General features: G+C 46.6%; 1 protein-coding gene across 2 annotated transcripts in view; it reads left to right on the top strand.

Moving 5' to 3' along the window:
- The window catches only part of DNAH2 (dynein axonemal heavy chain 2), a 96,547-nt gene that overhangs the window by 44,943 nt on the left and 37,304 nt on the right, over positions 1-14,300 (top strand). For both annotated transcript variants that reach the window (XM_017671777.3, XM_073234886.1), the window contains exons 33-50: positions 243-344; positions 679-804; positions 1,109-1,219; positions 1,521-1,709; positions 2,114-2,217; positions 2,304-2,493; positions 3,001-3,181; positions 3,924-4,051; positions 4,394-4,546; positions 4,816-4,941; positions 9,306-9,524; positions 9,754-9,871; positions 10,074-10,210; positions 10,780-10,917; positions 11,007-11,165; positions 13,226-13,378; positions 13,567-13,658; positions 13,973-14,171. In XM_017671777.3, the coding sequence (XP_017527266.3) occupies positions 243-344; positions 679-804; positions 1,109-1,219; positions 1,521-1,709; positions 2,114-2,217; positions 2,304-2,493; positions 3,001-3,181; positions 3,924-4,051; positions 4,394-4,546; positions 4,816-4,941; positions 9,306-9,524; positions 9,754-9,871; positions 10,074-10,210; positions 10,780-10,917; positions 11,007-11,165; positions 13,226-13,378; positions 13,567-13,658; positions 13,973-14,171 (2,625 nt within the window). The remainder of the gene's footprint in view (positions 1-242; positions 345-678; positions 805-1,108; positions 1,220-1,520; positions 1,710-2,113; positions 2,218-2,303; positions 2,494-3,000; positions 3,182-3,923; positions 4,052-4,393; positions 4,547-4,815; positions 4,942-9,305; positions 9,525-9,753; positions 9,872-10,073; positions 10,211-10,779; positions 10,918-11,006; positions 11,166-13,225; positions 13,379-13,566; positions 13,659-13,972; positions 14,172-14,300) is intronic.

Genomic DNA, 14,300 nt, shown 5'->3' with positions numbered 1-14,300 from the left:
GATGGGGAGCAGGGGAGGGATGGAGACGTCAAGGTATTGAAGGGCTTGGAGGGGATCATGCCCTCCCCAGAGGAGGAGAATATAAATGATTCTAGATTATCTAGGATAGGACTTTTTAGAATTGGTAATATTGAGGGCAGGGAAGAAGAACAGAAATTACCCTCAAAGGGCCCACATCCCTTGTGAGTAGATAACATCAGGAGTGGGCAGGCCAGACCATTAATAGCTTTTTGTTTCTACAGGTTGGAGGACCCAGCAGCAAATGGGAGGCTCTGGGAATGTTCTCGGGTGATGGCGAGTATATTGATTTCCTCCACCCAGTACTTTTAGAAGGGCCTGTGGAGGTGAGTTGAAGCAAGGATCTAAGATTAAACTGATTCTTCCTTCCATTAGAAAGTTTGTTTGGATCTGTGAGGAGAAAACGACTCTGTGAAGAGGCATTAGTCACTTTTTGCCCTTCCACCTGCCGCTCCTGAAAAGTCTAACCTGTAACCTGAACCTGAAAATCAGACTGTGTGCCCCCCACCCCCGCCCTGGCCTCCTTTTGCCTCAGGGACCCAAGGCATGGGCTACCCAGCTCTTGCTTTTCTCTTGGGCCCAAAGCCCAGGAGGTCTGTTTCCTAAGCACCTGCGCTCTGCCCTGAGGCTGAGCCATTCTGTTCTCTCACCCCCTCCTAGTCCTGGCTTTGTGATGTGGAGCGGGCCATGAGGGTGACCCTACGTGACCTTCTCCGGAACTGTCGCCTGGCCCTCAAGAAGTTTCTTAACAAGAGGGACAAATGGGTGAAGGAGTGGGCTGGCCAGGTAAGCTGGGGCCCATAGAAATGAGGGAACAAGAAAGATAGTGCCCAAAGGGAGCAGGAAATGTAAGTCTCAAGTCTCATGAAATGCAGGTTTCTTGCGCCCTATTCTGGGCTGTGACCCTGGCTCTTTGCAGGTCAGATCCTAAGCTCCTGACCTTAGGTGTGTGCTCCATACTTCCTTCAGGCTGATAAAGCACACTGAGATGGGAGTGGCACCTGGTCCTGGAAGAAGCTGGGATTTGGGAGCTGGGCTGTGTGGGTGGCCAGGGACAGGGCTTTGGAACCGAGCCTCACACGTGCCTCAGATGGTGATCGCTGCCAGTCAGATCCAGTGGACAGCTGATGTCACCAAGTGCCTGCTGACAGCTAAGGAGTGGGGAGACAAGAAAATCCTCAAGGTCTTGAAGAAGAAGCAGGTGGGGACCTCAGAAGTACGGGATAGGCCTGGAGTTAGAGTTGGAGGGAGGGAGGGGATAAACTGGAGTCAGAAGTAGAGGAGAGCTGGTGGGAAAGGGTCAGAATGAGGGTGCTTTACGGCAGAAGTCCAGCGAGGACGGTGGGAGGATTAGCAGTTTGCCCTCCTGTGCCCTGTGGGGGCAGGCGCTGTGGTGCGGCCGGGTCGGCATGGGCTGAGCGCTGTGTCTGCCTGCGCCAAGGCATGAGGAGGGTTTGGTAGTGTCCCCCTGTCACTTCCTTCTCCACCACCTCATTCCACAGGTGTCCATACTGAATAAGTACTCAGAAGCCATCAGGGGGAACTTGACCAAGATCATGCGGCTTAAAATTGTGGCCCTGGTGACGATAGAAGTTCACGCCCGGGACGTGTTGGAGAGGCTTTACAAAAGTGGTCTCGTGGATACCAGTTCCTTCGACTGGCTCAGCCAGCTGCGCTTCTACTGGGAGAAGGTGCAGACGGGATGGCGCCCACTTACCTGAAACCCAACCCCGATGCTCTCATTAGATTCATGTTCTCTAAATACAGTGACATCCCAGCCCCGCCCTCATCCCTGTCTCGGGAGCCTAATCCCCTTCACTCTCTCCAGCCTCCTGACTCAGGGGTGACAGACCATTTTTCCAGTCAGTGCTCACTGTGGATGTCCCTTGGTAGGGACCCAGAAAGGCTCCAGACAGCTGCTGCCGTGGATTGGGGTGGACAAGCCCACTTTCTATTTTGGCCTTAAACCCTTCCCTCCTCCTAATTCAAAAGCGGAGCCCTAACCTTTTAACTTCCACCCCCTTGCATCTCCAGCCCTGCCCTCAGCCGTTCGCTGCTCCAAGCCTGGCTCTCTCACTCTGCCCTGTTTCCCCAGGACCCTGATGACTGTATGATCCGCCAGACCAACACACAATTCCTGTATAGTTATGAGTACTTGGGAAACTCTGGCCGGCTTGTCATCACCCCTCTGACAGACAGGTTGGCTGAGCAGGGTTGGGGGGTGGCTAGAGGATGCTGCTGGAGGCTTCCAGGAGGCTGGAGGGAGTCCTGTCCTCAATTCCCAGGTGTTACATGACACTCACCACAGCACTGCACCTGCATCGAGGGGGCTCCCCTAAAGGCCCAGCAGGCACAGGAAAGACCGAGACCGTCAAGGACCTGGGCAAGGCCCTTGGCATCTATGTCATTGTGGTCAACTGCTCCGAGGGCCTGGACTATAAATCCATGGGCCGGATGTACTCAGGCCTGGCCCAGGTCAGTACTTAGCTATCTTGTCCCATGGGCTCCCTAGATACCTTTTTGTCCCAGAAAATCAACTGAAACCCCAGTTTGGTTCAGTGCTTTGTAACCTACAACATTGCATCACCTCCATTAGCTCTTAGAACTGAGGGAGCCCCTGTATTTCCCCGAGCTTTGCTTTGCTTATTGGCACAATCAGAAGAGTATGTAAGGATCAAATAAGATACTGCATGTAAAGTGGTGCATAGTGAAGGTACTCAGTGTTCACAAGTTCTAACCACACCTCATCTAGCATCCCCCACGACTGTCCTTGTCTGATGGAAAGATCTGGGCAGGAACTACCAAGAGTGCTCTGCGGCCCGCCCACCCCCACCCCGACCTCCAGTCCCCAAAGCACACATAGTTTGCAGGCTGCCACGCCTCTCAGAATGTTCCAGGAAGGATATATTAGTCACATGGTTTAGTTTCTCCCAGTCGGGGGTCCTTCTCTTGTTCCCAGCGACTCTGCCTCCCACCCCACAGACGGGTGCCTGGGGCTGCTTTGATGAGTTCAACCGCATCAACGTCGAGGTGCTGTCAGTGGTGGCCCAGCAGATCCTGTCCATCCTATCTGCCCTGGCTGCCCGCCTCACCCACTTCTCCTTTGAGGGCTTTGAAATAAACCTGATGTGGTCCTGTGGGATCTTCATCACCATGAATCCTGGTAAGGGCCGGGGCACAGACATGGCTCCCTGGGGAGAACCAACGGTCCAGGGCAGACAACTATGCATCTGCCCCTTCCCCCTTCCTGGCCAGTCAGTGTATTTAGCCAAGGGAAATGTGGCTAAAGACAATACAGTGTGAGAGAAGGACAGACGTACAACTTGCTGGGAAAAGGGGAGGCAGTCTTACTGTTCTCCCTAAGGGATTACTCACCACTTGCGTGTATAGGTGTAGCCCTAGTCTTTCAGGGCACTTAGCTGTCTTTTCCCGTTGGGCTGGCTCCCAGAGGTCTGCTCTATCTGACATCCTTTTTGCAGAGTGGGAGAATCTCCCCAAAGCACAGGACCCAGAGTCTTTCATTATTGTTTCTCAGGAACAGTTCTGGGAGAAAGGTCTAAGAGAAAACAGGAAAGGGGTTAGCTTCTGAAAGAATCAGAGAAACAGCTGTCATTTCTATTAGGAATGATGTGAGTTTATACATGGAACTTGGAATGATGGGAAACTGACAGCTCTGTGATTTAAGTTTGAAACAGAGCCATGCAGAAAGTAAGGAATAGCCCAGAGACAGGGAGGCAGAGCAAAGGGGTATGCAAAGGGCCAGGGCTGAGAGGGGAGGGGAAGAGGTCTTGGAGCTGGAGCTGAGAGCAAGTGAAGGTTGGAGAGAGGGTTGGGAAAATGGGCTGATGGTGAAACAGATCTTTGGGAAACAGTATGGACTCTAAATAAATGGTGCTGTTTTCCAGGCTATGCTGGTCGCACAGAGCTTCCTGAGAATCTTAAATCCATGTTCCGTCCAATTGCCATGGTGGTGCCCGATTCCACTCTCATCGCAGAAATCATCCTTTTTGGGGAGGGCTTTGGCAACTGCAAGGTATTCCGATAATCTCCCTTCCCCAATCATTTCATTTTCCTTCCATGATTATTCCCCAGACAGATTATTCCCTGCAGGCCTCACAATCAGTTTACCCTTCAAGGAATGTAGACTACTGTCAGTAGGCTATGGAGGCAGAAGAAAGAGGAGGGAGGCCGCCCACCTGTGACGTCACTAATCCATGATGGCACAATCCGCAAGAGCTCATTAGGATTATCCCTAGAGCACCTCCCGGCTGCTTCGAGTCCCAGGACCTAGCTTCTTGTATATGTAACTGTCCCTAGATGAAGCAGAGGGATTTGTGGGGAGATGGGTTGTTCCCTACTCTGTTTTGGTTCCCAGGTTCTGGCCAAGAAGGTGTACACACTTTACTCACTGGCTGTGCAGCAGCTTTCCAGGCAAGACCATTATGACTTTGGCCTACGCGCCCTCACCTCCCTTCTGCGCTATGCCGGCAAGAAGCGCCGCTTGCAGCCAGATCTGTCTGATGAAGAGGTAGATCAAGAGCACAGCCCTCGGACCTTAACCTCCAGTGTCACTGGTCCTAAGCACCTTCACTGAAGGTTTTCAGATCTTTTCTTGCCCCAGACTGGGGTTCCCACCCTTCCGCCAGTCCCCTGTGTTCTACTTGTTGTATTGCCAAAGACTAGTTCAGGTGTATCCATTGTTCTTGGCTCCTGCCCCTTGCCCCTTTGGAGAGGAAAGACCTAGTGAGTACACAGGCCTGGCTGCTTAAGTCTGAGTCTCTGTCTTTTCCCATCCAGGTTTTGCTTCTCTCAATGAGAGATATGAACGTTGCCAAGCTAACTTCAGTTGATGTGCCACTATTCAATGCCATTGTGCAAGATCTATTCCCCAGCACTGAGCTGCCTGTCATTGACTATGGCAAGGTATTTGTTCCTTAATATTTAATACTGACTTCGTATGAATGTGGATCCGGAACAGCACACCTGGCCTGCAGGCCTCATCATTCTGCCGTTCACTAGCTGTGACTTTTGGCAGGACAGTCAGACTCTCTTTGGGCTTCCTTCTCTGGAATGTATAGGAACAACCACTCAAACATTGTACTCATTCTCCACAACTCCCTGCCCACCTGACTCACCAGTTTACAGACTTCCACTCATCAGTTCTTTGACGTCATTGAGACCTCTGACCCACTGGCCTTTTTACTTTCCCTACACCCATCAGCCCTCGCCTGCCTCTACTTCTCTGCTTATTCAGGGAGTTTTGAGGGAAGACTGCTAAGAGCTGCTTGATATGTGGGAGCAGTGGAATGGCAGGAGTGGGAGGAGGACTTCAGAAAGTATGTTCTTCTCTGGTAGTATGGTAGTTTTGATACCCTGAATGATCCTTTCATTTTGAAACTGCTAAAATGCTGGATAAAAATAGAAAAATACATCCTTGTAACTGCATTGCTAAGCTGGCAAGAAGAAAAGAATTCTGGGACTGGAAGGGAGAGTAAAAGCAGGGAGATAAGTGAATGTGAAAGCTGGCTTTCTCTCTGAAAATTTTTGTCAAATTTAAGGCACTGAGGATAGTAGATAAAGCAGCCCAAGTTTGGAGGTACAACAGACAACCCAGTCCTGTATAAATCTTAGTCTGCAAAAGGAAAACACCTTCAGTAAATGGAAAAATAGGAAACCCACCACTGAGAAGGGTCCTTACAGTAAAGAAACTTGCTTGTCTTAAACCCTGATGATGGGAAGAGGGGACAAAATCTCTTTTGAGATTTCCTAACCACAAGCCAACCTTCACATGCTCTATAGTCATAATTTACTTTACTGTGTAATTGCCCCAAATCTCAAACTTAGAACTTAATTTTAAGTAGTTCCAGGTTGTTAGTGCCTCCTCCAGGTGACTGGCAGAAGCAAATGCAAATTATTCATGGGAGAATGAAACTTCAGCTTAAGCCACAAAGAATTCTTATTAAAGTCCAAAAATGAGCAGCACCTGGTCAAAAATCACAAAACACACAAGGAAACAAGATGTCATGAACAGAAAGCTGAAGAACAACAGACAGCAGCATCAGATCCACAAAGACTTCAGATATTGAAAATAATCAGCACAGACTTGAAAAATAACTAAATTTGATATGTTTAAATAAATAAAAGAAAAGCTTGAAACTATGATCCATGAAGAAAAGACTTCTAAACAAAATGGATTTGAAAAAAAAACAATAAAATTAATATAAATAAAAAATATCAGAGTTGAAGATAACAACAACAAAGACCTAAATGTGAGACCTGAAACCATAAAATTCCTAAAACAAAACGTAGACAGTGAACATTCAGACACTGGCCTTAGCAATTTTTTTCTGGATACATCTCCCGAGGAAAGGGAAACAACAAGTGGGACTACATTAAACTAAAAAGCTTCTGCACAGTGAAGGAAACCATCAACAAAACAAAAAGGCAACCTACAGAATAGGAGAAAATATTTGCAAATGATATATCTAAAAAAGGGTTGAAATCCAGAATATGCAAAGAACCCATAAAATTCAACACTGAAAAAACAAATCATCCAATTTAAAAATGGGCAGAGGAACTGAATAAACACTTCCCCAAAGAAGCCAGCAGACACATGAAAAGATGCTCAGCATCACTAATCATCAGGAAAATGCAAATCAAAATCACAATGAGATATCACCTTATACTGGTTAAAATGGCTAGTATCAAAAAGACAAGAAATGACAAGTATTGGTGAGGATGTAGAGAAAAGGGAATGCCTGTTGGTGGGAATGTAAACTGGTGCAGCCACTATGGAAACCAGTATGGTGTTTCCTCAAAAAATTAAAAATAGCAATAACATATGACCCAGTACCTCCACTTCCGGGTATTTACCTGAAGAAAACAAAATCACTAATTTGAAAAGACATATGCACCCCTATGTTTATTGCAGCATTATTTACAATAGTCAAGATATGGACTCAAAGTGTCTATCAATAGCTGAATGGCTAAAGAAAATGTAGTGTATATACCCAATGGAATATTATTCAGCCATACAAAAGAATGAAAACTTGCCATTTGTGACAGCATGGATGGTCCTAGAGTGCATTATGCTAAGTGAAATAAGTCAGACAAAGAAAGACAAATACCATATGATTTCACTTATATGAGGAATCTAAAAACCAAAACAAATGGACAAATAACCCAGAAACAGACTAAAAAATACAGAGAACAAAGGTGTTTGACAGAAGCAGGTGTGTGTGTGTAAGAATGGGTAAAATAGGTGAAGGGGATTAAGAGGTATAAACTTTCAGTAAAACAAAACAAAAAGTACATGAACAAAAAAACCCACAACAACTCAATAGAGAGAGAAGACTACCAGGTAAAGGAGGTGGGTTAAACCAATTTTGTTTTCTTCTGAAAGTCTATTACAATTACTCTAGAGAGATACCCAAAAGGATGGGGAGAATGTAAGAGGAGATAACAAAAACTTTTTAGGCATAGGAAACAAATGAAATTGTGACTTACTTAGCAAACCTGAGAGGGCTGGACATAGAGGATGGGATGTACTCTAAGATGCAGGCACATACCAAGAAAGAGGAAAATAGAAGGCATAGGATGACGGTTGTGCACCAAAGAGAGAAGATGGTCCAATTTGGAGCAAATCTGAAGGCTTGAGGGGGACTTCTTTAAGAAGAAGAAATTGATACCTGATGTGAATAAACATTTTGAGAGGTTTAATCAACTGGCAGCATTTGGAGTTGACTTAGAGATAAGTATATTAAAAATTTTTTTAATCAATTGGGATATAGAAGATTTGACCAACACAATCTAGACTTTTCATCCATCAATAGCAATTGCATTCAATAATTAAAGAATAACCATTTTTTTCAAGCTCATATAGAATATTTAGGAAAATTGACCATATAAAGGCCATAAATCTGCCTCAAAAATTTCATAAGAATTTATTTAGAACACATTCTCTGATCACAATGGTAACTCTACTCATGTCATATAAAGTAGACTTTATGGCAAGAAGAATATTAAAGGCAAAGGGGGACATTTAAAAATGATAAAAGGATGTGCAGGAAGATGTAACAATTCTAAATTTGCATGTACTTAATAATATAGCTACAAAATGTATAAAATTGGCAGAACTAAAAGGAGAAATAGATAAATCCACAACCCTAGTGAGAAATCTCAACATTCTTCTCTCAGAAACTGAAAATACAAGCAGACCAAAATAAGGACACAGAACTGAATGCTTTCCAGATTTCACCTGATACATTTAGAACATTGTATGCAACAAATCGCAGACATACATTCTTCTCAAGTACACACAGAACATTTACCAAAATTGACCATATGTGGGTCATTAAGTCCCATAAATTTCAAATGATTGAAATTATATGGAGGATGGTCTCAAACCACAATAGAATTAAACTAGAAATCTATAACAAAATATATTTAGAAAAGCCCAAATATTTGAAAAATTAGGCAATACAATTCTAAATAAATCATGGGTCAAAGAAGAAACTGGAGTCTATTTTAACCTGAATAAATAGAAAATGCAACATATTAAACTTATGGCATGATGCTAGACATGCACATTTGCAAACATACTAATAAAGCTCATTCTCAGAAGGAAGGAAATAGTAGTGGTGAGGCCTCCTGGCAGTGTTTGAGAGATACAAGTAAAGATATTGTATCTATTTGAAATTTGTTTACACTGGTTGTGTGTTTTAAAATGTCACACTCTTCTGGGACTGATCTATATGGTTATGGTTCTGTAAGCTTTACTTTTTAACTTGGGCAGTGATTTGTTTAATGTCATGCTGTCTTATCAGACTATGATCTCTGCAGATGAATGAAACTCTACTTTGTTCTCAGCACCCAGCACACTGGCATATTCTGTAGAGGCTTAATAAATATTTGTTGAATAATAGAAAAAAAATCTGTAGAGCTGCATGTCAGACATTGTGTTTTATGTTGACTCTCTTATCTAATACAACAACTTTACAAGGAAAGTAGCACCCATTCCTCCTATTTAACAGGTAAGGAAACTGAAACTTAGACAAGTAACTTATTCAGGTTCACATAGCTGAAAGCTGGGGACTCAGGCTGGCTGACTCCAGAACTCAATCTCTTAACTCTGCAATTGGCCAGCTTCCCAGGGAATGAAATCCCAGGATGCAGAGGGCCCTGGTGCCATTTTTAACACTTAGGACGTCAACCTCCAGGCACGGGGAGCTTTTGAAAGTCCTTTGCAGGCTCCATGCATTGCCTTTCACTTCGTCCCTTCCTCTCAGCTGCAGGAGACCATTGAGCAGGAGATTCGAGAAATGGGCCTGCAGACCACACCATTCACACTCACCAAGGTCATTCAGTTGTATGAAACCAAGAACTCCCGCCACTCCACCATGATCGTGGGCTGCTCAGGCAGCGGCAAGACTGCCTCGTGGCGAATTCTTCAGTCCTCCTTGTCTTCCCTGTGCCGTGCCGGAGACCCCAACTTCAACATTGTCAGAGTATGGAGTTGGACAGGGAAGCAGCAGGCAGAGACTTGAGTAGCAGAAGGCAGCAGAGGTTGGGAGCAAGAAAGCAGTGACGGGGGGCAGTGCCTGGGAGAGGCCTGGGGGACAGGAGAGAGACAAGCAGCAAATACAAATACCTGGAAATAAAGGGAGGCGGAAATAAATGGAGGTGTTGGGATTTGTGTGGGCCAGCAGCTCAAACCCCTTCCTGTGTCATTTTTAGGAGTTCCCTTTGAACCCTAAGGCACTGTCCCTAGGGGAGCTGTATGGGGAATATAACCTCAGTACCAATGAGTGGACAGACGGCGTCCTGTCCAGCATCATGCGGACGGCATGTGCAGGTACCCAAAGGATCATGGGGAGGGGCGAGCAGATGCCTGAACCTCCTGAGGGGTGGAGGGGCAGTCTGGGGATGGAAAACCTAAATTTGGGGGAAAATGCTGAGATACAAGGAGGCGTCTGCTTGCATCTCCGAGGGAATGAGTGTGGAGGGAGGGCTAGGTGAGAAAGCACTGGTTTCCTTATCACCCATCTCCTACCAAGATGAGAAGCCAGATGAGAAGTGGATCCTTTTTGATGGCCCTGTGGACACACTGTGGATTGAGAGCATGAACTCCGTCATGGACGATAACAAAGTGTTGACCCTCATCAACGGAGAGCGGATTGCGATGCCTGAGCAGGTGCTGGGGGGCGCTGACTCCTGGGTCTCTGCAGTGGAAACTGGAGGGCAGGAGGCAGGGCCGAGGGGAAGGGCAGGGGAATCCGGAGGGAGGAGGAGGTCTTACAGGTGAGAGCTGAGCAGGAGGATGCCTAGATTCTGGGAACCCAGAGACTGAAGAAAAACATGCCTTGTCTGCTGTGGATGGTGACAGTTGTGTAAAAGAACTCTGCGTACTAGGAAGCCCTGTGTAGACTGAGGCGGCCCTCCTTAGCCTCGTTTCTACAGACACAGGCGGGACAATCTGCTCTTGTGTGCCCAGGGTTATAAATTCGTGGGCTGTAAAGCCCACCCTTTCCCACCCACTCAGATAATGCATGTGAGAGTGATTTTCCATAAGGATAACTTTCAGTAATCTCTAATTTATTTTAAAAAGCAAATAATTTGTAAACCTTAGGTCTTTGTCTTTATTCATCCTGCCACACTTGGTTCTTGATAGAGACACCTTGGGGCATCGGAGTTCTGGGTGTTCTTATTACTGATGGGGGCAAGGTGGAGGGAAAGATGAGGTCCTAACTCTGTGTATTGTAGGTGTCTCTCCTGTTCGAAGTGGAAAACTTGGCAGTGGCCTCTCCAGCCACCGTTTCTCGCTGTGGGATGGTCTACACAGATTACACTGACCTGGGCTGGAAGCCCTATGTTCAGTCATGGTTGGAGAAGAGGCCAAAGGTATGAAGGGAATCGAGGAGAGGGAAGGTAACCCATGTGGCCTGCGGGACACAAGAACGAATAAACAGCCCCTTCTTATTCCACTACAGGCTGAGGCAGAGCCCCTAAAACGCATGTTTGAAAAGTTCATCAACAAGATGCTGACCTTCAAGAAGGACAACTGCAGCGAGCTGGTGCCCCTGCCCGAATACAGTGGGATCATTGCCCTCTGTAAGCTGTACTCGGCTCTGGCCACACCGGAGAATGGGGTGAGTGGGGGCTGGAAGGGGGCCAGACAAGAAGGGCTCATGACCTGCCAGGGACAACTGCAGGGGAACAGTGTGTCTGAGACACAGTCTGAACACCAGGCCCGGGTGGATCCAGGGGAGGCCTCACCAGCCACGGAGGCAGTGAGGGCGCACGTGTGTGTGTGCATACGAGGGGGAAGGCTGGACTAAGGACTTGTGGTTGGTCACAGCACACACTGGGATCTCACTGTCATTTCCTACCAGTATTTTAGGAACTAAGATAGTTCATTTGGTTCTTCATTTCTCCATCCTTTCAAAAAAATAAATATGAACTCCTGGTATATGCATGGCCTTGGGATACCATTTCTGCGGGAATGAACTCCCAGCCTAATCTGATGAGGGTTTTGAGAAATTTTCAGATTAATTGCTATTTAAGAAAAATTTTGTTCAGTTTAGAATTATGGAGTAAGGACCAAAACTGGGTATTTTTCTGTTGAGATTAAATCACTGCCTAGAAATGGTTCAAATTGTTTTTAAAGACATTGCCAGACAACAAGCTGTTAATCTAAAGTTATATAACAATTAAGATCTATAATGGTATCTGTAATTCCGTAGTACAGTTCATGTAGATTAAAACTGTGCAGATGACTTGCACAGTAACCAATGGGAACAGCCCCGGTGGCAGCCTGGTGCTGGGGAGGACTAGCCAGGCAGGGCACAAGCAGCGCGGGAGAACACCGAAGAACGGAGCAAAAAGAGGAGGGCTTTCTAGATGCAGAGAGGGGCCTTTGCAAAAACACAGAGACGTGGGAGTCGGGCCCAGCTGTGCTGGGCGGGGTGGTGGGGTGGTGTTTGCGTGCACACCCTCTTCAGGATAGCAAAGAGCCCAGGAGGAGGATGGTGAGATATGTTTTGTGTTAGGGCGATCCAGATAGACAGACCAAGGATTCTGGATTGAATATGATAGACAAGGGATTCTCAACACAATTTCCAACCTCTTAAGAATTGAGGATTGTTGTGAGACTGAGTCCAGTGTTCTGGATTGGACAGCATCTTGTATCTCACACTATCTGTAGTTGCAGGTATCTTAGCTCAGAACCTCTCCTCAGGAGCTCCCCATTCCTAGGCCTGTGACTGTTTCATGGAGATGGTTAGAGATCACATGAGTGAGTTATCTGTGTGCCGGCCACCTTCCCCAAGGCCGCCCAGCCCGGTCTGCACATCCCCCTGTGCACCACACACCCTCTCAAGGAACAGCACCTGCCACATGCCCTCTGGGTTGAGGGTGGAGAGCATGAGCTCTAAATATGCTGTTTCTGCTATTAAGTTGGTACCTTTTAAAATCTAATTTTTAACTACACAAGTAACAGTTGAATCTAGTTTCCTTTCTAAAAATTAAAAATTTTCATGTACTGCTGAAATCCTTTTTTGATCACTTCTCTCCTTTCAATCCTGGTCTACTTCCCGCCTCTGCCAAGTAATTACTGTAGTATGTCTGTATGTGATCATCACAGACCTTTTCTCTAAATACATATTTACACACAAGCCCATAAGTACCCATAGAAAATGTGGTATTTAAAAAATGTGTCATGCTTTATACCACATCTGCAATATGCCTACTATATCAGCAATATGTTTTTGAGTTCTATAATGCTACATGCAGATTAATTTCTTTGCTTAACTGCTGTATGCTATTCTAGACCTATATTTTATTTTCCCATTCCTCTGCTGGTGGACGTTTAGGTCATCTCTAATTTTTTTTCAGTTACAACAAAGTCATTATGAATGTCCCTGGACCTGTCTCCTCTGAAGAATGCCCTGGGTGTTTCTTCAGAGTAGACATGGCCTCGCTGGATCATGCTGTGTCTTTATAACACAGCAGAGAAGAAACTCAGGGCAACTGATGAGCTACGGGGAGTCCCAGGTTCATCTGAATGTTTTAGGTTTAGGCTTATCTACAGCCATATGGTTTTCCAAACAGACCTAAGAAGGGAGGAAAACTAAGCCTTAGTGATGACCTGCCAAAACAGGTCCCTCCACCTCTTATAGATTTAAGATATTTGCCTTTTCCTTCCACACAGGTGAACCCTGCTGATGGTGAAAATCATACTGTGATGGTAGAGCTGACATTTGTGTTCAGCATGATCTGGTCTGTGTGTGCCTCTGTGGATGAGGAGGGCCGCAAGAAGATTGACAGTTACCTCCGAGAGATTGAGGGCTCCTTTCCTAAAAAGGTCAGGGCACTGAAACCCAGCTGTCCTATTTTTCCAGAAGCCATCAGTCTCCCTGATGCAGAGACTCTGCTTGAGTTTCAACCTGCTAACCTAGCCCTTTCTTCCACCCAGTGGTCTGTGAGCACTTTTTGGGCACTGGGGAGAGTTAAAGGAAGGCTTTGATAACCTCACACACATTCTCTCCTTAGAACACAGTGTATGAATATTTTGTGGACCCCAAGATGCGGAACTGGGTATCATTTGAGGAAAAGCTCCCTAAGAGTTGGCGCTACCCTCCAAAGTGAGAGCCGGGCCCAGGGGGCGGGTCTGGCTTGGGGCTGCGGTTGGTGGGAGATGGTGACAGAGCTGGGGCCAGGAAGCCAAGGTGAGCTGCAGAGAGAGGGTCCATCCCTGGGCAGAGATAACCTCTTGAATAAGGAAGTGGGATCTTCAAGGGTCTTTAAGGAGAATGCCTGTCTCCAGGCCATGCAGAAAGCATTTGATGGTTAGAGAGTGGTGATGCCTGAGAAGGATGAGCACCGGGAGGCGGAGTGAAGGGGGGGCTGGGCCAGACTGGGCCAGTGATCCTTGAGACACAGTTCCCTTACCCCCCAGCTCCCCCTTCTATAAGATCATGGTGCCCACTGTCGACACTGTTCGCTACAACTACCTGGTGAGCGCCCTGGTGGCCAGCCAGAACCCCATCCTGCTGGCGGGTCCTGTGGGGACTGGGAAGACCTCCATCGCCCAGAGCGTTCTGCAGTCCTTGCCCTCCAACCAGTGGTCGGTGCTCACTGTCAACATGTCCGCGCAGGTGTGTTGTGGGACCAGGGCCAGGCCGCAGCTCCCACGCTCTCCCTCCCTTCTGCTGTCCTGGGATCCAAGTGCCTGACACAACTCTCTAACCTTGTGTTTCTCTTGGGGGACCTGAGCACTCATTCTG

The sequence above is a fragment of the Manis javanica genome, chromosome 4 (genome assembly GCF_040802235.1).
Source record: "Manis javanica isolate MJ-LG chromosome 4, MJ_LKY, whole genome shotgun sequence".
Lineage (NCBI taxonomy): Eukaryota > Metazoa > Chordata > Mammalia > Pholidota > Manidae > Manis > Manis javanica.
The sequence above is the reverse complement of the archived record's forward strand: the minus strand, read 5'-3'. Positions and strand labels throughout refer to the sequence as shown.